General features: G+C 41.9%; 1 protein-coding gene and 1 long non-coding RNA gene across 4 annotated transcripts; one reads left to right on the top strand and one right to left on the bottom strand.

The window, feature by feature from the left end:
* The first annotated feature begins 75 nt into the window (after positions 1–75).
* On the top strand, positions 76–16,153 carry ANKRD46 (ankyrin repeat domain 46). 3 transcript variants are annotated; one of them, XM_083450837.1, is made up of 6 exons: positions 146–484; positions 2,908–3,006; positions 3,428–3,567; positions 7,063–7,399; positions 10,208–10,366; positions 13,767–16,153. In XM_083450837.1, the coding sequence occupies exons 3-6, from the start codon at positions 3,498–3,500 to the stop codon at positions 13,981–13,983; spliced, it is 783 nt and encodes a 260-aa protein (XP_083306963.1). In that variant the 5' UTR covers positions 146–484; positions 2,908–3,006; positions 3,428–3,497; the 3' UTR covers positions 13,984–16,153. The 3 variants fall into 3 exon arrangements, with proteins under 3 accessions (XP_083306964.1, XP_083306963.1, XP_083306965.1); XM_083450838.1 differs by lacking the exon at positions 3,428–3,567 and having other exon boundaries at positions 76–484; XM_083450839.1 differs by lacking the exons at positions 146–484; positions 3,428–3,567 and adding an exon at positions 492–846 and having other exon boundaries at positions 2,862–3,006.
* On the bottom strand, positions 11,512–13,760 carry LOC310682311. The gene is made up of 2 exons (XR_014513863.1): positions 13,489–13,760; positions 11,512–13,446 (listed from the first exon to the last, which is right to left on the bottom strand). It is a non-coding gene; the product is annotated as an uncharacterized lncRNA (long non-coding RNA).
* Positions 16,154–23,212: the final 7,059 nt, after the last annotated feature.

Consider the following 23,212-nt stretch of genomic DNA (forward strand, 5'->3'; position numbering starts at 1 on the left):
TTAGCTAGGGATGATGGGAGTTGTAGTCCCAAAACAGGGCCGAGTTTGAGGGTGTGCCTGCCCTATATAGAAAGAACCTTCACAGGAAAAGCTTGTTTTCTCCTGTTCCGACAATGGAAGGCGGTGGAGGTTTTTAAGCAGAGACAGGCCATCCTGCACGGATGCTTTAGCTGAGATTCCTGCCTTGCAAAGACTAGATGACCCTCGAGGCCCTTTCCAACTCTGCACTTCTGTTCCTCTTCTTCAAAGCATTGCATCAGAAAGGCTTTCCTTCCTTCCAGCGCCAGCATTTGATCCCAAAGCGCTTGCCTCCCCTCCCGAGAGGAGAGTTTCGTGAACTGCAACCGGGAACCGGAAGAGAGAAGCGAGGTCGGGCTTCCTTGCGCGAGGGCATCTCTACCTCTTTGTCGCAAGCGGGGCCTGGTTTCTGGCGGTTGGGCGCAGGCGGCAGCAGCAGCAGCTGACGACGCCCGTCGAGAGCGAGGTAGGGGCGAAGGAGCCGGGGCTGGGGCGAGGCAGCGCCGGCCTTCTCGGTGGGCCGCAGCCGGGGGCGAAGGAAGGAAGCGGTGCTTTGTTGCCCGGCCCTTGAGCGTCGGTGGCCGTGAGGGGAAGGCGGGGAAGAATTGCCACAGAATTGCTGAGGGGCTCTAGCCTGGGGGGGGGGCGGGGAGCAAACGGAGCCGCCTCTGCGGAAAGAGGTATTGTGGGGATGGGCTGTCTCGTGTCATCACTACAGGTGGCGGGTTCGGGGCGTGGCCCAACCCAGGCCCCGCCCCTTTTAGAGTTTGCAGCGACGCGCGGGAATTAAACAGGTGAAGCTGTCTCTCTCCCCCCCCCCCCAGGCTTGTTAAAAAAAGAAATTTAGATGTGCTTTCAGCAACAACTAACTGGTGGGAAAAGGGCAGGCTGCATCCTTTCTTTTGGGCTGATGTAAACAAAATGAAAGTAGGGGTTTGTGGCAATAGATGGCACTCAGCCAAATGTCACGTCTAAAAAACCTAGTGATGTGAGGTGAGAATATTCTCCGGAGAGTATTCTCGAGAATGAGAATTTTCTTGAGAATATTCTCTGCTAGAAAATTGTCTGGAAAATATTCTCCGCAAACTGTAAATTCTAATGTAAGAAGCAGTTTTACAACCCACATTTTAAAAAATCTAGTAAATAATAAGTCAAGCTGTGATATTGCCAGTGTAAGTAATGAATAATGGTTTTTTTGATCCAGTTACATTACTGGGCATTCTGTCATTGACCATTGGCAGTTCTGCAATGTGAGCTATAGAAAACTTTTTTTTTTTTTTAGTTTTAAAAATGCTATTTATTTAATTTGATGAACATTTGAATTCATATGTATTTCAACTATACGTAATAGCATTTTTTCTATTTTGGTGTGACCCTGTTTTTAGCAATTCTATACCCTTGGCCATACAGTGTGATTATTATTATTTTTTACAGAAAGTAGCTTTAATGCTTTGTACACTTAAGTACCTAGGGGCCTATACAATTATGTGTAACAGCATGTGAGGTGGCCTTGATTTAAACAGTTGATGTTTCTGTATTTTTATTTAGTGCCAGTAACTGGTTTTTGCAGTCCCATTCAATGGTACAAGGTGCCATTTACTAGAGACTGACATATTGAACTATATTATCAAAAATGATAATATATTTAATGTTAGGTAAAGGTAAAGGGACCCCTGACCATTAGGTCCAGTTGCGGACATCTCTGGGGTTGTGGCGCTCAAATGGCTTCTTTTTTATATGTATGCATATAGTTTTGTTTATCAAGCTGTGTTTTAGTCACCAAAACAGTTATTAAGTGTTAAGGATATCAGAAGCACAAGATAGCCTATTATTGAATGTACTTGTATTAAACCTTAACATGCCAATTGTATTTTTTGACTTGTCCTATAACATGTACATGTTCCAATGGAAGAATAAAATATGATTTAACTACTGAGTTTCCTTATACCAAACCTTAACATGACAGTTACTGGCGGCCTCACCTTACAATGCATTAAAATGAATATTCTCCTGTTTTAAATGAAAATTCTCTAATCTCATTAATCGAGAATATTCTCCAAAAGATTATTCTCGAGAATTTAACATTACTAAAAAAAAAAATCCACCCACACATTGTGCTTCCGCACATCCACAGTCAGAGTAACATGCAATTTTATATTGGATTTTTTTCCCTTATCAAATTATCTATGGAACAGGAAAATTCAAATTTTGTGCAAGGTGGAGTGTACTTGCACCTGGATGAGGAGAATATAATGCAGATACCACTAAAATAAAATATAGACATAAGCAGCTTCAAGTCCTCATTATTAGTAAGCACTCAGTCTGAGCTCAGAGTATGTGCAGATTACTAAACTCACTGTTTTCAGAAGCAGAATAATTACACGAGTAAACAGCGTATCTTTATTCAACATGAGATCTACCGGTATATAGAGGCAGTTTGGTGTGTTATCCTATACACACACACGTTAGTACCTTACTTGGAAAGCAATGGATTTCAGACTCCCTACCATTGTTAAACCCTTTTCCACACACATTTGTTTAGTGAGGGACTTCAGCGCTTTGCCGAGAGTGTCTAGAGACAAGCCTAGGTTCAGACAACATGCTGAACCAAACCATGTCTTCACTTGTAGCAGTGCAGGAATTTGGGAGGAGTGCAGTGTCCTTGATTTCCTCTCTCAGAACACCCACATATTTGTGCTAATATGTTCTTTAGATTAGCATAATATGCATCTGAAATAGCATCTCTGATTAGTAGATTACATTTTGCTAGAAATTCTGATATTGGAGAAATGTAAAATAACATTACATTTCTAGGTGTATTGTACTCAGTTTAAAACTTACAGGGGAATACTGAGCTCTACTTGGTAAGACTCTTCTGTTCTATTACAGGTTTGTACTGGACCACAAAAATATGTGATTAGAACGAATGTCAACAACCTTGTGAGTAGACCACACCTACCTACTGAAGACCGGATACTTTCTTAATAAGTGAGTATTTAAGATATGATCTTTACTACTTGATCACTTCAGTATCTCAATCTGTAATTCTAGTTTGCAGCAAACATGAGACTGAGCTCTGAAGGGGGGAAAGTTCATCTTCAGCAGGGTGAGCCTGTAAGCATCTAGAAATGCTTGTTTTGCAAAGATGTGATGAAGCCAGAGTTGGGCTTCTTCAGATTTTGGCTGGGAATTAGGCCAGAAAGCCTGACTGGCTTTGAATGAGTACCCCCAGTTGTGTAGCTCATTAGAGTTCTTAACAGTGGGCTCAGTCATACTGTAGTTTAAAGTGGATAGTAAGCTTTCTGTACCTCCATTAATTCTCCGTTGCCAGCATGACATTCTCCTCTAAAACACTCCCTTCCCAGACTTCCTCCCCCCTCCAGATGTTCTCATACCTTCTCCTTTTCAGAGTATCCTTGGTATGAGAAAATCTGGATTGAGGAAGCGGAAAGTGTGGGAAGGCAGTAATTTGGAGGAGAATGTCATCTGGACAATGGAGAATCTGTGAAAGTACAGGAAGCTTACCATCCACATTAAATGACAACATGGGTGAGCCCAACATCACAGACTGGAAATGAAAGCAGCTTTATGTGCTTAGTTTTTGTTCTTCCAGATATAATTGAAGCAGCTGCTACTCTAGAAGGCACTGGTGATCTCTTACGAATTCTGTCTAGTCCCTGAAAACTGTTTTGTTTTCAAAGGAGGCTGAATAGACCACAAACTATTTCTATAGATGAATAGCACTTACAGAATAAATATGTTCATTTGACATTTATTTATTTAATAAAATTTATACACTGCTTGATTTGGGGGAAATCCCTCAAAGAAGTTTATCACAAATTATGCAGTAATAGCATCCTTTAGAACTGTACTTTTCACATCTTTCATTTCAGGGTTTGTTTTCTGTATTTGTAGTAAGCCATAACTATCTAGAAGGGTTTGGATAAACGCTTTTTGTAATTTATCAAGGTATAAAATGCAAAGCAACATGATGCTGGAAACACAGTCAGTTGGAACAATTTCAACTACCATCACTCTGTATTCAGGCTTTCCATTGCCGAGCTGGTTTTATTGTATAGAGAATTTAACTTTCAGCTGCTGCAGGACATTGATCTTCAGTCAGTGGGTCAGAACCTCCAAGGGGGTGGCAGCTGTTTTTTTTAGAAGGTGGAGTGTTTCTTATCTCCCTGCCTGATAAGCTGTGCCAATCAGAATTCAATCTGCCATATTGAATAGGGAACCCTGACCGCCTTCTTTACACCTGGTTGGTCCTGATAGAAAAGCAGGAACCTGGATGTATGTGGTTAAAAAGTTGAGAGTAGGCCCTATTTTTCAGGTTGCAGTTAAGGGTCATAGGCAGGAGTCTGCCATTTTTGACTGGCCTTGCTCAGAAGCCTGTTTTCTCAGAAACAAGAAGCAGAAGGCTTCAGCTGCTGCTTGACTGTGTTTCTCTGAATGCACCCCCCCCCCCTTATCATTTAGGAAATACATTGGTACCTCGGGTTAAGTACTTAATTCGTTCCGGAGGTCTGTTCTTAACCTGAAACTGTTCTTAACCTGAAGCACCACTTTAGCTAATGGGGCCTCCTGACGCCACTGCACCGCCGAAGCACGATTTCTGTTCTCATCCTGAAGCAAAGTTCTTAACCCAAGGTACGATTTCTGGGTTAGCGGAGTCTGTAACCTGAAGCGTATGTAACCTGAAGCGTATGTAACCCAAGGTACAACCCGAGGTTGTAGAGACAGGTGTGTGAGGGCTTCAGCCGCTGCTTGGTAGCAAGACTCACAGCTTCTCTGCTGGGCAACAGCTGTAGAGCTTGCCCACCTCACCTTGCCCCTCTCTCCTGTAAGATAGAGAGGCAGAGCGCACTGAGTGGTGATGCTCAGAACAATGCCATTGGGCAGCAGCCAAGAAGTCCCTATAGCAGGAAAGGGTGGTGGGCTTGCTGGCTTGACCCGGGGCGTGGGGAGCATGGCCAGCTTTTCTCCCAGTCTTGCAGCTGGAAATAGAATTGCCACAAAGCTACCAGGTCAACTCCCACCCATCTCTGCAGCTTCAAAGTTGGAAGGAAACTTGTTGTCACTCAACATGGTCGCCAGAGGGCAGTGCCATACTGCAGTTGTTGAAGATTAGATCAGGGCATCATAGCTCTGTGGAATAACTGCTAAAATACCAATGCTTCTGAAACAGCTTTTTTTAAAAAGGAAAAAAAGATTGTTGCTATTGTAAACTTGAAAAGTAAACATAAAAGAACAAGGGGTGGGAAGACCCAAGTTATAGAATATTAAAAAAACAAACACCAACTCTTCACTATATTTGCTTAGAAGAAATAAGCCCAGTTAATTTCAAAGGAACTTGGTTTCATACAAGAGTGCTTAGGATCAGAGTCTTTGTGTACAATCAGAATGATCCAAATGTTTATTCAGAATTATTGTGTTAAATATACTGGGAATCTGTTTGGAAAATACTCAGTCTTGAGTATCCAAAATCCATATTTTCCTTTCCATAATCCAATTTTTAAGCCTCAAGATAAATATTTAGATAGTGGAACAACACATTAAACACATTCAGTTGTTCACTTGATTCTTATTCTGGTTGTTTAATTACCTCTCACATTTCCACAGCTTCAACCTGTATTTTTCCACTTCGGGTTGTGTTTTACTGCTTTTCCTTTACTGATACCCAGTTCAGGATACTTGGTGGCCATGGATGTGGTCCACCAAGCACTATTGTTACATAACTTCCATGAATTCCAACAGATTTTTATTTATTTATGAGATTCCGTACCTGTCCTTTGTTATAAGGTCCCAGGGTAGGTTACAACAACAGACTGTACAATTGTAGAACTCCCTTTGAAAAGGAATGGCGGTTACATAGCATACATCTTTAATGGTTTGCTTTTGTTTCTCTGTCTCTACATTGGGCATTTGATGCACATGAGTTGAATGAAATCTTTGTGTAAATGAAATGTACAGTAGAGAAGGTACCATTTAAAGTTAGTCTGAGGGGGCTGATGTATTCAGGGAGGATGGTATTTTAAGCTAAAACACACCACCGCTGCTTATGTGCTGAAGTTCAAATGTAAATAAGGAACGGATAAATGAGAAATGAAATCGCATTAAGAGAGGTTTTATTTATAGCCCGTATAAGAATGTCTCATCTGCATCACTGTCTCTTATCTGGAGACTGCATAATGTATATCCATGTACACTCCTTCAGTTGGAGAAAACTAGGCTTTTCAAATTTATAATCATTAGCAATATTTGTATATCACCCAGTTATCAATGATCTCTGGGAAGTGAACGGTAAAATATTAAAACATGAAGCAAAATCAGAATAAAACTTACCACAAAAACTGAAATAGGTAAAATCAGCAATACTCAAGCTATTTAATATGGCAGATTGAAAAGCAGCAACAAATTTTAAAATTAAAATGCCTGGGAAAATAAAAAGTTGCCAGAAGGGGCATAATATGGGAGTCGGGCAAGCCTCTTTGCAGGGGATCTTTCCTTCCCTCCTGATCACCCTTTATATTCTGAAATTAAGCTGCAGAGGTCAGGGAGATCTCTTCTTAGTAAGGATTTACCAACTGTCTGACATTCATCATAGTGACCTGAACCAACCCTCAGAAGCGAGAGAGTTACTAATCCTTGTAGGGGAGAAAAAGGAGTAAAAGTGTTCTCTGTTCAGAATGAAATATGAAGCACTATGGGTGAAATTCAATGTTGTACTATTATGAACTTTCTGTCTGCATAAGCACTGCAGCTTGCCAGGGGGGTTCTCCCAATTCCCCCCAAGAGCCAATTTTGAGGGGAGTGGAGTTGGACCTTGTTGCATAAGCAGAAATCCTTATTCAGGGCTTCTGCTGAGGTGACATGTAAGTTGAATCCTGCACTATATGTATACAGTACAGTAGTTTGGATCTGACTTCCATGTGACGGTTTTTCTCATTCAGGAAAATAATTGCTTGCTTGAAGTGTTAGCATTGTTTTCACCAGCATAGTCTCACCGTTGGTTTCATTTCATTTCATTTTCAACTACAGGCTTGCTGCATTTCCCAGAAACAGACATGTCCTATGTGTTTGTAAACGATTCTTCACAGACAAATGTGCCTCTGCTGCAGGCTTGCATTGATGGAGATTTTAACTATTCCAAGAGGCTCTTGGAGAGTGGCTTTGACCCAAACATTCGCGACAGCCGTGGCCGAACAGGCCTCCACCTAGCAGCGGCCAGAGGAAACGTAGACATCTGTCAGTTGTTGCATAAATTTGGTGCTGATCTGCTGGCCACCGATTATCAAGGTAACACAGCCCTTCACCTGTGTGGGCATGTGGATACCATTCAATTCCTCGTGTCCAACGGGCTCAAAATAGATATTTGGTAAGTATACTGGAACCCTGTGTCTTGAATTTTTTTAAAAAAATAATACTTGTTGCTTGATAATCTACCGTAATAGGCAGTTTGGGCCACGCAAAGGAACATGCGAGGGATTTCAGACATGTCAGTTTATTCTTCAGCCTTGCCGGAATAGAAATTCAGCATAGTTCTGAGCTAATGAGCTGCACAAAAAACAAAAGCTGTTTCAGAGCTGGCACAGGAGAAACTGGAAAGGTCTTCAGGTCCATTATTATAACTTATAATGGATTTGCTTTTCCTCCCCAATGAGACTGTAGCACGAAGAACTGTGATTCTCCCACATTATGAGCAGTGTAGATATATAACACAGATATATAGCGGTGTTAGATATATAAGCTAGGCACCAAATGGCACCCTAAACCTAGATTACAGTCGACACAACGGAATGTCTGTTCACAAGGGGGTTAGACTAGATGACCCTCTGGGTCCCTTCCAACACTACAATTCTATGATCTCAACTACATTTCTTGACTGTTGACTCTTACAACAATTCACTTGCCCCAGTATGCAAGAAGGAGAAACACATATGGTGGAAATGGACATGGGTATTATCTATGGACTAAGGCAGAAGCTTATAAACTCTGGTTTGTGAGTTTCATTTGGCTGGCCTGTGGAAAGGCTGCAGCTCAGTCAAATATATGTGTACCCAGCCCTGCTCTTACTTTATCTGATGTGATGATGGGGGACTAAGATGCCCAGCAAGGGGTCCATGATTTGCATGGCAGTGCAGAAACATAGAACACGCATCTTTTGCTGCGCATGAGTCAACTGGCTTGATGGAGATGTCATTTGCCAACCTGGCGCCCCGAGATCTCCATGTAGTCACAATTGGACCACCGCCAGTAACAAAACGTGCCTGGCATCTGGGGAATTTTGAACGCTGGTTATGAGGATGGTTTCCTCAGTACCACTGCCTCTTCTTGATGGTTGTTGCCACTGTCATAAGCCCCTTCCATGGAAGGTAAAAGGACCATCTGTACTGCACATTGTGGTGGTGGCACCATGGAAGCAGTATCAGGCAGAGATTATTTCCAGTGCCTTCCATGTGATACTGTCAGATGAGCACTTGCGCACCTGACAAAGGAATAATGTCTATGGTCATAGGTGGTGTTGGTATTCTGATACAGATCCTTAATGTGGAGATGAAGGACGGAGTCATCTCAAAATAACTGGTCTCATTTCACGACTTGCTGGTTTCAGTGTAAAGAAAAATGTGTCCCCCAGTTCTTTTTCATTGCTGTGGATAACATTGTTTTCCAGCATTCACCTTACCTGCTCCCAGAGCTTGTGATTCAGTCTTTTCTCTGAAATACTGCATATTTGCTCTGCCAGGCTCCCAGCATCTGTCAATATCAGTGCCCGGACAGAAACACTTAATGTACTGAATAAATAAACACATTTAACAATTGTCCCAGAATGGTTTCTTGTTTGAACTATCTGCTCACATATCCTTATTGTCGGAAAACTGCAGTCAGGCTTAAGTCTGTTGTTTTTATCTTTTTGAGCTATATTTTGACATTTTATCGTATTGACTTGTATTTGGCTAAGAGATCTAGAGACAGCGCAATCTTAGTAAGTTCACCTGTACTTTGCATGAATTCAACAAAAATCATCATAATTAACTTTGGGATAGATCCTCTGATAATGCAACAGGAAGCTCTGAAAAAGAATTGGTGCCAGATATGGTACTGACGTGAGGGACGCGGGTGGCGCTGTGGGTTAAACCACAGAGCCTAGGACTTGCCGATCAGAAGGTTGGCGGTTCAAATCCCCGTGACGGGGTGAGCTCCCATTGCTCAGTCCCTGCTCCTGCCAACCTAGCAGTTCAAAAGCACATCCAAGTGCAAGTAGATAAATAGGTACCGCTCCGGCAGGAAGGTATACGGCGTTTCTGTGCACTGCTCTGGTTCGCCAGAAGCAGCTTAGTCATGCTGGCCACATGACCCGGAAGCTGTACGCCAGCTCCCTCGGCCAATAAAGCGAGATGAGCGCCACAACCCCAGAGTCGGTCACAACTGGACAACAAAAATGCAAGAGGAAAGATAATGGGCAGAGAAAAATGTGATCAAATGCAATTATGCAGACTTAAAATAAAATAAAATAAACCTGGATCTTGCAATCCCAAACAATCTCTTAACAGTTGTTTAGGAAAAGTTGCTTTCATTTCCCCTTTTCTCCATCCATTGTCAGTATTAAATTCAAAAGAGTTTTTAATGAATAATAAAATTAAGGAGCTATTTATCTTGTCTACATTGGTGCTCGTTTAGAAAAAAAACTCAAGTAGTAATAAAAACACTGCAGTAATGGGCTACTTGAAGGCCACTTGAAATGCTTTACCCTTGCATGCTTACGCCTCCAAAAATTGCTTTCATATGGCAGTTATAACATTGGGAAATTGCTTTCCACCTGTTTCACCTGTCTAAATTGGACAGATAGTGTTGATGCTGCATCATCCAGATGACTGCCATGCTGCACCTTTGTGTTATTGGATGGAATCGCATGGTAAATGGTTCTGAAATATTACACATCTCCCTCATAATGCAAGGACTGTCCCTAAAAATTGTGATAAAGAAGGCATAGAATTGTAGCATTGGAAGAGAGCCCGGGGGTCATCTAGTCAAACCTCTTGCAATGCAAGAATCTCAACACGCGGTCCCTCATCTAATTTGAAACCATACTTAGCTTTGCAAATGTGGCAACAGTTTTATTGCATCTATCCATGTTTCAAGTAGAAACAGTTCTGTGAGCTCTTTCTCTCTATGCTTAATATAGCAATCACCAAGGTGCTACACCTCTTGTTCTGGCAAAACGAAGAGGTGTAAATAAAGATGTGATCCGGTTGCTAGAATCTTTGGAGGAGCAAGAAGTGAAAGGATTCAACAGAGGAACTCACTCGAAGCTGGAAACAATGCAGACTGCTGAGAGTGAAAGGTATTGCAAAAAAATCAAATCAGTATTGTTTACTGGTTCAACATAGCTGAATGAGTTCTCATGTTTGGAGCTTGTTCTGCGTATTCAAGAAGGTCAGGGCTTATTGTCAGCGTTTCCATAGAACCTTTACTCTATGTTTGGGGTTTGGTTTCCAAGTTGATCTTTCAGGTTCTTCGAAAGCTGGACTGCCTGTGTCTTATGTGACTCATGAACTTTGGGAGTCAGCCAAAATCACATATGGTTAGTTCTCAATGAGCCTGTACCATCTCGGATCGCCAGAGGAGGCTCACATGATCTGACTTCTCCTCCATACCAAAAAGCGAAAACCCTAGATGTAGAAAACTAGATGTCAGGGAGAAAGGTTCTAGCTTAACTTTCTCCCTGACATGTTGGAAAACGGGCAGATAGTGATTTTTGTACGGAGGAGCATTCTGTCATGCCCAAACCAGCCAAACCAGCCCAAACTAGGCTGTAGTGAGTGGCTTCAGCAGTAGAAAGTCTTTTGTGTTCTATGTGACAGACCTGCTTTCAGTGTGTCCATTGTGTGTCTTTCAATGAATGCTGTGTTACTGGAAAGGGAGATATACACAGGAAGCCTCAGGCACTGGCTGCAGGTTGCTGACTGGTGCTACACACATTCCATAGCATTTCTGTGGTAGGCAAGGGAGCAAGGGAGCTCTCACTTCCACCATCCCTGCTGTTTTATGCAGATAGGCCCCTTCCCAGCTGCCGGGGCGGGGGGCAAGATGAAAATACTATCTGCCTTGGAAATGTATGTGCTTCATATTTACAGTGAAGCAGCTGGAATATTGATATGATCAGGTTTTCATCCTGAAAATTATTTTCAAGTAGAAACAAGGCTAGACTTTTTAATGCCCGTCCTCCAATCCTTATCAGCACATTGGGAAAGGGGAACAAGATATTTATTCCTTAAACATTTTATGGGTTTTTTCAAGATCCTCTTACGCATTAAGTAAATCAAAACGGTGGTTTTCTTTGCCCGTTCTATAGGAGATGCAGCCCACCTCTTCCATTTAAGAAGTACCTTGAATTCTAATCGAGCTTTCGTTTGCAAATCAGCATTGTGCATCTAATGCATTTAAACGTAATCCATTGCTTCCTTATCCCCTATTCCCCCCCCCCCCCATGAAATAACTTGGCAAAGAAAAGTGCCTTATTGAGCTGCAAATATCTGAACAATGTGCTGCCCAGTGTCCCTTGAATTGCTCTACAGTCTTTTAAGTACCATCTTTTTATACAGGACTTTTCATGGCAACAATAGGTATACTTAGGGCTCAAAGGTGCATTTACATTTGTACCCTTTGTGGTTGAATAGGAAAATATAAACAGAAGACTGCAATTAGGGTTTGATTCTTTGCCTTATCTCCTTCCTGCTTTCTTATTTCGCCAAATTAATTGTTCCTCTTTCTCGTTCTGTTAGCAGTTGAAGCTTGGATTCCCAACTACTCTCACCCTTTTCCTCTAGTGTGGAGTATGATTGGAGGCATTTTAACTCTGAGGATGTGTTCTCCTTGTGTACTTAGCCTTAGCCAGACCCGTAACTAACGGCCAACCACTGTGTTGGTAGCAACATCTAACAAAAATGCAGCCTGCTTTTCTTAGCAGCAGAAACAACATCTGGGATTCACGTCACTTCCCAAGTCCTTCCAAAATAGCTGGTATTCCAGCACTTCCTACCATTTTAGTGCCGAGAGTTTAATTTGGTGGTAATGGAAAATAACACAGGTGGTTTCTCGGTGAGCCTTTTTCTGTTTTCAAAGAAAGAGGCCTAGTTTGTTTTCAGTAGCCATGTGATCTTTCCACTTAAAATACATCATACCTTTATTTAACCTCTATTGTGGTTATAGATTAACAGGTTGAGTCTTAATTAGTAAGCATTCCTGTTGTGTGTTAGAGAAGTTGATAACAAGGGTGAAATGGCTTGGATTCTGCAGTAGCAAACACACCAAGGTTCTTTCCAGGGAAGTAAATGTTTAAAAACAAAAGTAGGGAATTATATTACAATTAGCAGGTGCTTTCTGTCTGTTTCTCCTCTGAGATCCTGTGCATGTGTTCTGCCATGGAGCAGTCGTGTAGACTGCATAGTGGCAGGAGGAGGCCTAGTCCCCTCACTCCATGATCCTTTACCAATTTTTTAGAAGTGTCTGTGTGCATTTAAGTTTCTAACCTTTTTCCTTTCAGAAGTGTAAAGAAAAACCCAGACTCTACCCAGTTACCTGGCAAGCAGTTTATGTACTCCCACCTTTTGGCCAGTGGATAGCCAAATATTCTCATTCAACTTTCTTTAAAATTCAGGAGGTGTAATTAGTACCTTTTTTGTGTATCTTTTATGGCTGATTGCAACCACTATTCCTCCTCCCCTGCTGTTCCTTGGGACCATCTTTAGTGGTGATCCCAGCCAATCAGAAATCAGGTCACTGAATGTGATGAGGTTGCAGTGCCCTCTCAAACTCCCCCCCCCGCCCCCATCCACTTGAGATGGCCAAAGATTACTGGGGCCCACTCTTCACAAAATGGTGGCACATGGAGGCAGAGTTTGTCATACTCGGCTGGCAATTATTCATAATGATTTTACTGCCATCTAATCTATCTTTGGAAATTTCTTTGCCACATCATTTTCCTTGTGACAAGGAGTTCCATAACTCAGCTTTCCTCAAACTAAGTACAGGCATTTGCTGTGCAGGCATTGTGACTCAGACTCCCCATTTTAGGCAGAATGTGTAGACCTAGAGCATCTAAGTGCAGAAAGCTTTTTCTTTTATATGTTTTCCTTCCCACACCATCGCATGCTTCATTGCCCATCTCTTGAAATATCTACTCCCATTCTCCTTTGACTCTCCACTTGTACATTATTCCCACCCCCAGTTTTTTTCATCCCTCCTCATTGGTCCTGTTACATTCACTTCTTTCTCTTGCAATGATGTCCCTCAGTTTAATTGCTGAGAGTCTCTTTACACAACCAGTGTTTACGACATTTGGTACAGGGCTGCATCTGTGAAGGGAATATCAAACATGTTTCCATTTAACATGCAGCAGGTCTGTGTCAGAGACCAAGGCTCCTTGTGCAGTGTATTGTGTAATAGCATATATTTTGTAAAAACGGTTATGTACTTTTGGTTAAACCATAAACAGAATTCACTTGGTGTGGGTTTTTTGGTGGGAAATACCACTGTAACACTCTTGTAGTTTTGGCAAAGGCAGCCAACCAAAGTGTGAAGCAGCCTGGTCATTTTAATCTGGGCTTTCCACATCCGAAACCCAATCTTAGCTCAGTAAGCCCTTGGCATGTTGCTTGCACAGTTAAGTCAATATTAATGTTCTGTGGTTTGGAGTTTTTGCTTGGTGCATTAACCTTAATTCACCTGTGCTCCTTTTATAGCGCAATGGAAAGCCACTCGCTTCTCAACCCCAACCTGCAGCAAGGTGAGGGAGTCCTCTCCAGCTTCCGAACCACCTGGCAAGAATTTGTGGAGGACCTTGGCGTCTGGAGGGTGCTGCTCTTGTTGGTGGTCATTGCTTTGCTCTCTCTGGGGATTGCATACTATGTTAGTGGAGTTCTTCCTTTTGTAGAAAACCAGCCCGAACTCCTGCATTAGAGGCGACGCAGACAAAGAGTGCCCTTTCCATTCTTTTTATCTTCTCAGTCTGTTTTCTTTGGTGCAGGTGGCAGCGGCTGCATGTATTGTTGTCCTTGACATATATACATATGTTCCTTTGTAGAGAACTCCTTTTGAGCAGGGATGCATTCATTTCGACTAAAGGTAATCCTAAATCAGCTTTCACCAACTTGGCACCCTCCACATCAGTGCTGGCTGAGGCTGATGGGCATTGATGTCCAAACCAGCTTGAGGGCAACAGGGTACCATTCACACTATGCGCTGAAGGCACATGGCTTCCCCCATAGAACCCTGGGAACTGGGCTAAAGGTGCTGGAAATTGTAGCTCTGGGGGAGACAAATTATAGTTCCCATGATTCTTTGGGGGAGCCAGTGACTGTGATGGTGGTGTAAGTGTGCTTTAAATGTATGGTGTGGGTGCATTAAAGGTTACCGAAGGCTGCCTTAAGCTACCTCTAACGAGTCTTGGCTTTGAGTAAAATGTCGTTACTAGCAGTCTCTACTGATAACACACAAAGGTATTAAATGCCCCTGAACAGTATGACAAACTGGATAGGATGACGGATATCAGAGCAAGTCATCACTATTTTATTGGACCACATCTGTCCTTGTGGGTGCTTAATAGTGTTAACTTTCCATCAGAAATATGCATAGCATAATACTGCAAGGGCACTTCTTTCATCTAAGGGTGCTTTTTTGTAAAGTAGGCTCACTTCCATAACATCATTTCCTTACATTCTATTTGAAATGTTGCCAGTCTTTCTGTTTATTGGTTCAAGGCAATCAGCTAGTTTATTTAGAGTGCACAATATTAATATTAATGACATTAACTTGTTTTGTTGGTTGTGGATGAAAACATCTTCTGACTTTAAATATGTTGAGTGGGGGTTTTTTCCCTGTAGGGGAAGCCATTTTTTCTCTCAAAAGCACACAAATAATTTTTAATATGGCATTCATTTGCTGTATAATTCGAAGCATATTTGTGTGTGAGATGTTAGTCTGTTACATTCTCGTTAGGAGCTAGAAAGTAATATTTATCTCATTGAAGTTCCATTAGAAGGCAGGAATGTGAAAAGGTTTATAGTTTTTCAGATAGCACTTAAAAGCTAATGGGATGCCTTCTCTGCTAACATGATAGAGAGCTAACACAACAGAGAGACACTCAAGTGTTTTAACATTTTAATATATGGGATCACCTGAAAGCTGTCTCAGTACTACAGTTTTGAGGTCCTTTTACTAATTTATATGAGATTTCATTAATACACTCTTAGAAAAATTGTGTAACTATTTAGTAAGTAGTGCAGATATTTTAAAGGCAATTTGGCAAGAGTTTTCTACTAAACAGAATGGGGCATGTGCTCTTACACACACAATTATAAGAGGGAGAATAATGGTTCATTTCTCTGCTTGGTAAGCTGCAATCCATGTAAATCCACATGAGTGAACATAAAATAAACATTTTTAAACTCAGAAATGGAAGGAAATACTAGGTGAGTATATTCAGGGATAAGTGCATTCTCTGTGTTGTTGTTTTCTTTGGCAGAAGTCTGAAGACAGTGGTTCCCCCTGCCCCCTGGCAACGTATAGGCATCTAATCTAAATGTTTTCTTGAAGGATTCTTCAGTTAAAGGTAGCATAAAGGGTAAGCGCTCTGCACATGCATGCCAGTTTTGGAATCTTCTTGGTGTACTGTACCTGATCTGAAAATGATCCAGCCACAGTTAATTGCTTTTAAAGACTCCATTTGAGTTTGAAGAGAAAATTCAGCTTGCGTTTAATTCTTTCATGGAAAAATCACTGGATCATTTTTAGATAATATACAACAAATTGGGAAGGCTCCAATACTGGGGTACAAAGTAACTTCTCAGCAGTTAATTTGATGTAGTCATCAGTATTGTTTCACTACAGATTCTCTTTTTATGCTTCTGTAATAAGCTTTAATTGTATTTTAAGCATGATTAGACGCTCTTCATAAATGTGTATAATCCAGCTGTGTGCATGTATATTTTCCTGTACTGTTTTAGACCATAATAACCATGCAATCTATGTACTGTCTCTGGATCAGTTCTGCACACTGGATGTTTTGAAGTATGTATTGCAGACACAGATATCTGTAGCGTTCCTAACTCTAATAAATAGGTTATTAGAACATGGTTGTTTTGACTTTTTAATGAGGTTTTATTCTTATGGCTTTATTATGTTAATGCAGTTAGAAATGAATATAGCAGCTTCTAATCTGGAGGAATCCATAATGCTTCCAGAGTATGTCCTGAATACAGATGAAATGAGACTGCCTGGCTGACACAGTGGGCAACAAAGAACTTGGATCAAATATACCAGGCAAATCCTAGAGAGGCAATGGATTCTTTTAATGCACCAGTTATGATATTTGAGACCCGTATGGAAGTACCAGCAGTGTGAGTAGTCCTCCCCCACCCCACCTTATTTTTCAAGCGAGTGCACTAATCTGCAAGTAATCCACCCATTGATAGGGAAGGATGGAAAAATGAGTTTATTTGCTACGGTATAACCCTTTTGACATATAATATGAGGCATGTTTGCCTTATCACAAATGAGGAGATGGACAGTAAGTTTCGCCCATTATTTGTATCAGACTGAGGGACTTCCCTGGGAACCTTTGGCTCTTAAACCCTGAGAACTTTTGGTGTTACTTAAATAGAAATGCAACTTTCTATGCTTCATGGTTGTAAGATCTGGAAAAGAGAGGCTGCCCTTCTCAAGCCCTACCTCCAATCTGTAACTGGCACTGGGTAGTATATATTTGGCTTAAGCTAATATAGTTAGCCCGAAACTTACGCACATTTAACTTGTGCAAATTCAGCTTTAAGCACCTTGCAAAAAAGAATGAATTAAAAAGGGGGTGGGCGTCCAGGAAGAAAGACTTGGGCAATTTTGACTATATGCAATTTTGGTTTCAGGCACGATCCCCAGAACGTAACCCCTGTGTAAGTTGTGGGCTTACTATAAATATTTGCAGTCAGTGATAGCTAGCTGGTTTTAACACTGCCTGTTGAATCATTCAAATAAAAAAATGTGCTTTTATTCCCACCCCATTTAATATAATGCAAATAATTGGCTACCTTTCCCAAGTTCTCAAAGGTTTCCATCGCCTTCAGTCCACTGAATTTAATCCACTACATCCTATGGGTCCTTCCTCTTCTGCATTTTTTTCCTGCACAGCCAGCATGGTGGGAGGGAAGAGAACATTTAGCATTCTTTTTGCTGAAGATTGAGACCGGGTTGTAAGGAATCCCTGCCTCGAGGAAGCCAAGTGGAGATTACAGCCACACTTGGTCACTGTTCTGATCTCTGTCCATGCAAAGTATTCCCAATGCAGGAGCTTGATTTGCATCCATCTTAAAGCTTTAGAAGAGCTGTTTGTTACTATGACAACGAAGAATTAAGCAACTCAGGCATACCTTTGTCATGTCATAACTATATTGGGCTTTAATCATTCATAGAAGCAGGAGTGCCAAGAGCTGCTGGATTCAGGTTCTTCCCATGTAAGTGTTGATTTGTGGTTCCTATAATACTAATTTGGTTTCCTTGAAACCCTGGAAGATGTTGCCTGGCCTTGTATTTTTTTTTTCTTCGTGCTGCTTTAAGAGGTATTTATATCTTTCAGATTCCTAAGAAAAGCCTCTTGCTGTCGCATTATAATACTTGTTTTGTTGTACAATACTTTCCAAGGAAACGGCAGTCTCTTGCATTTCTTACGTTAGCAGCACATTTATGTCACGTGTGTGTGTGTGTGTTCTTTTTGTTTTCAAAGGAAATGAGAAAACTCTTTCCAAAATAAATTCCTGCTTTGAGTCAGGGAATCCAAACACTAGTTTTCTTTCTTGGAGGTGTTTTTCAAATGAAGTTACACTCCTCCAAGTGCCTCTCTACCACATAGCTTTCTGAAAGATGTTTTGGTGCTGCTAAGGAAGGCTAGTGGGTTCATTCCTTCCAGGATAAGAGTTAATGTCTTTGGCAGAGGACGTCCCTGTATAGCTCTCCACAGCAGCTGACCTGCCTGGCAGTTATCATTGTGAAATGTTTTCAGAACACACACTCGGAAAACAGATGTTCTTAGAGTAGAGGCTGAGAGTTCGGCAAGGTGGAAGCTGGAAGAAGGAGAGGGAGAAATCTTATACAGAAATGGGAGCGGACAATGGAGAGCACACTTTGACCAGGGTTTTGACTTGGACCACTCAGCCTTGCCAATCCCATTCCTCATTCAACTCCTAATCCTTTTCCCATTTATGGTGCTTGGTACGAATCCCTGGAACAGCGGATGGATTGGGGTGGAGTGGAGGAGGATGAAAAAAGCAGTTAGTCAGAACCAAGTCTTGTGGTCACAGATTCCTTGTACCTGGACGAGGAAAACGTGCATGAGATCTGAATTGCTGCTAGGGGAATAGATTAAATACGTTTATAAATATGTGTCCCAGTGTGTGTTTTCCATTTTAATACTAAGGTATTTGTTAGAACTTGAACTTTATTTACAGCTGTTTGTTTTGAAATAGTGCCATATTCAAATAATGTCAGCTGATGCTTCTTAAATTCTGCCTTCCCTTTTCTTTTGAAGGGAAGGCAGAATCCATTAGATCTTCTTTTGATCTGTTGATCCCTCAGCTAAACATGTGAAGCATAGGCTCTGCAACTGTTCTACAGTCATTCTCTAGTCATTCTAATGAGCTTTCATCGCAGAACGACCAATAAAGCAGAATAAATCCATCACTAGCGCACTATTATTGTGTTAAGAAGTTGTTGGAGAACCCACCTGCAATAAAACACAAGTCTGGAGGAACTTCTAAGAGTCCAGGTTGTCCTTCAGGAAATCTCCAGTCCCAGGGCATGGTGTGAAGGGACACGTGAGGCCATAACCCCTCTGAAGCTAAGCTGGTCAGAGTCCAGTCAGTGGTCTGGATGGGAAACAACCTGGGACCCACAACTGCACTACCTTGGGCTCCATGGTGGAAGGACACGTGTATGTAAAAAAAGAACAAAGAAGTCTGAACTCTGCTCTGAACTCAGTAGATAGCGTTAGGTGAGCCTCTCTTTTTCTCAGCCTCGTTCTCTACATCTGCAGAATGGGAGTTACTGCCTTTGTCGTAAGGACTGTAACTCTCCATAATGCATGCAAAACACCTCAAATACTTGCTTAAAAGCCCTATACAGATACAAATGCTACTGCTATTGTTGTCTGTAATGGCCCACCAAGTCGTAAGGAGAATTTTGTCACCCCTGCTTCCCCAGATTTCTGATCAGGTGCAGATGTGTAGTAAGAAATATTTCATCAGCACTTGGTAGGGATGGTCAATGGCCATCTGGTGATGAAGAACAGACAGTTGTCTGTCTTGCCTGTGTATGTAGCTAGCTAGTTGGCTGAGGCCTCTGTGGTAAATTGAGTAAGGGGCTCCAAGGGGGAAAAAAAAAATATCTGTACTCTGTCTTGTGAGGGGCATCAGTTGTCCCATGGAGGACAGAAGCTCACAAAGTTATTTGCCTTTCTTGCATCTTTCTTGAATTGCCCAGTCCTGAGCCAGGGGCAAGAATGCACATGGTCAGCCAGTATTTCTGTTGTGATTCTTCCCCCTGCCCTCTCTCCCCACTGTCCTTTGTTCAACTTAGGGCTGGGAGACAAGTAGCTGCAGTTCACTCTCTTACTTGGCTCAGAGAGGAGCTTAGCAACACAGCCTGAGAAATCTCTCAGTAAAGCTAGCAGCTCCTTTTTGTAAGGGAGAAGTAATAATCAGCACTGTACAAACCAATAGACTTTGTTCTTAGTCTGCCCACCCTATGTGTTTTGAGCCAATAGTGACAGTGTGAAACAAAATTCATGTCAAACTCTTTGTTTTAGTCACCACTGATAAATATCCAGGGACTTTCCAGGAATTCACCGCCATCACATAAATGTGTCAAATTTCCTTTCTTCTGGAAAGCAGGGAAATCTGTTCTAGCTTTGGGACGGGGGAAGGAAAGGAAATGTGATGCACTGCATCATCATCATCATCATCATCTTGTATTATTTATCTTGCCCAGAGGTTTCATACAGCTGTTAATTGGCATGGGGGAACCAGGTAGAATTCCTGCAGGACACTATAGGATGTGGCCCTCCAGGTGTTAATGGACTCCAGCTTCCATCTGTCCCAACCAGCATAGCCAATGGTCATGGATGATGGGAATTGTAGTCCAACATCTGGAAGGCAGTGGGTTAGCAAGTCCTGCCCTAGGCCAATGGCCAAAGTATAGAACAGGAGTCTCCCTCCCCCCACCTAATTTCCCCCAATTTACTGGAATATTCCCATATCAGATAAATTCAAATTTACAGGAGATGGGCATCAAGATTGGTGTTAAGGGTAGCACCATGTGGAATATGTTGATTAAATGGGAATGCAAAAAGCTGCAAACACTCTGGTGTGGACAAGTCCTTTTTATGCCGCAAATGTTCTGGTTTTGTTTGTCTTTTGTTCCAGTTTTGTTGAGCTACAGCACAAGAGAGCCCCTCCGGACAGCAACAAAGCAGTATCATTGGAGAAGCATATGGAATGATGTGTGGATGCTCCAGCATAAATCCACCACTGTTGCATGATTATTGCATCAAGGACATGTTGAAGAATCCACCTGCAAAAAGACCCTCAGGTACCCATTCATAGCCTTACAATCCAAGCAAAGTACAAGAATCATTCTGTTCACCAAAGCTTTAAGAAGCAATTTGAGAAATAAATTCCCACTCTCTCCCACTCAGAAGCATAAGCTAGAAATCGAGGTTCAAATGACTTTAGGGAACAGGTTTTTGGTGTGACATGCTGTGTTTCCAAGCTGTGTTTTTCATCAGAAAAGTAGGCCATCCAACTATACTCATGTTTGCTTCTATTTTGGGGCCAAACGAGAAATCAGTTTTATGTAACAACGTTCATCCTTCATGTATCACAGCCTGCCTCCTGCAATCTAAACGCAATGCTGCTTTTTTCTGTTCCTGAATGTGGGGAGGCAGTAATTGTGGGATCAATACAGTTTTGAGACTTCAGGTGGCATCTCTTATCTCAGTAACAGCTGTTTTTGCAGTTCAGGACCTCAAATCATCCACCCTTATAGCTGTAAAAAGAATTCCCTTATGCCTTTAACTTGTGTGAATCGATTTTGAATATCAGTCTCAAAGCTGATGACATGTGAGCCTCTTTTAGAGATGGAATTTATATAGATCCTGTTTGATCTTCAGACAAGATTTGCCCCTGATGTGACTTATAGTTAAAACCCGCACAAAGGATTTTACATCTGGAATGCATTATATTAGGGGTGAGGGTGACCGGCAGTCTTTTTTGACATCTTGCAATTGATTACATAGGCTGTTACTATTTTGGAGTAGGATTCAATCTTTTATTGGCAGATTTTAGTTGATTTGGAGCTCTTCCAAGGAGACCAGCTTCCTTTAAAAAAAATGGACTTGGATAAAGACAATGATCAGAAAATACACTCGGAAGTGTGGGATAACATTTGCTTGATGCCGTCTAACCTCTGTAATCTCCCTGAAAACACATCAGAATGGATACTCTATAGAAAGCTGATGTTGTCTAACCTTCCCAGAAGCCTTGTGCAAATAAATGAGGATGGATCCTCAATAAATAGTTAATCTGGAAATCCAGAGGTTCTCCCCTCTAAATGAAGGGGGCAGGAGCTGTAGTTGGAATCAAAGGTTGACTAATACGCTACTGACTTAAAATGCTTTCCCAGAAATTACAAGAGGCACGATAAACGACCATCCCAGAAGGCAGGACCACCAACCTGTCAAAACATCTGGCATCATAATGAGATCAGGTGACCCTTTTTTGCCTGCGTGCTATTTGAACTCGAACCATGCAGGCAAAGGTACAGCCCACAAAGTGCTGATTATCACTTGCAATGTCCCTTGCAAAACACTCCACCTGACCTGATAGTTAGCTGATGGCTGGGTCTTATAAAGCACTGTGCACAGGGCTTTGCAGGCACTGCACAGAACCTCCATGTCGAACCCAACTATTTGTGAGTGACTTAATTTTATTTTAAAAATTGCACAAACACTGAAAGCGAAATGGATAGACCATGTGCCATTAGAACCAACTGTATCAATGGGATTTCATCTAGTATGAGAGCAGTAGGAATGCAAGACATGCAGATTTCTTCATCTGCTGCATTGTCTTCAAAGAAGTACAGACGAATAGACCAAAGCCCTCATTTTCCATCCTATATCGTACAAATCATTTTGCATGGGACGTCTCCACCATTGACTCAAGAGTGTGCATTATTCCCATTTCCATTCCTGCTGAAATGAAATCTAGCCTGCAACAGCTTGATCACTTTGCAAAGGTCTTGCTTGGGTAAAGAGGCAGAGGGGAGAATGTTGGGAGCAATAAGAATAATTCATTTTGTTCCTCGCTGCTTACCGGGTTAATGCGCTCAAGACTAGAATTAGAAGGGCTGCCTACATTTTGCAAAAGTTTTCCCTCCTTGAACACTAACAGACCTTAAAGGCTAGCCAAATTCCTTCCACTTGCCATTGATCTACCTGGCTCTCTGCCTGGGATAAGAGCAAGTTCTGCTCGCTGAGTCATGCTTGTTTTCTCTGAGCTACTCTTGGGAAAGGCTCAAATTGCTTGTTTCTAGACCAGGAAAGCATCCCCACCCGCACCCCAGTCTAAAAATGCCATGCTTTTCTGTTAGTGCAGGTGAAGTGTAAAGAACAATGAGTACAGTGTACAAAGCTAGATTCATGGGGATGGCACTGACAAGAGTCCACAGTTGATCTAACAACCTGGAGCCAATTCTGCAACATGCACTTCTTCTAGAAAGACTTCTGGTAGGTCCAGGATTCTCACATTGTCAGGCAAACTTGCTTATGGATGCTGCAAGAGCAGGTGAGACTCTACCAGAAACCTCTCTTCCATTTTATGCATATATTTCTGATGGACAGATGATCTTCATGACCACAACATGTGAAATGGCCGTCTCCAACGCACCCACCTCAGCTTAACTGTGGGTTAAATTTCCAAACTGCAAGGCAGCTGGTTTGAGAGAAAACACATGAAACAGCAGTGTTTCTCAAGAAGCTACAGGACAGATGCTGTTGCACACCACCCCAATCTCTGAGCGGTCAGACTCACTCAGTAGAGACTGTGGTGTCTTTAGGATATATGGTTTTATTTAGACATATATACAACCT

Source organism: Podarcis tiliguerta, assembly GCF_965153285.1.
Source record: "Podarcis tiliguerta genome assembly, chromosome: 7".
Classification (NCBI taxonomy): domain Eukaryota; kingdom Metazoa; phylum Chordata; class Lepidosauria; order Squamata; family Lacertidae; genus Podarcis; species Podarcis tiliguerta.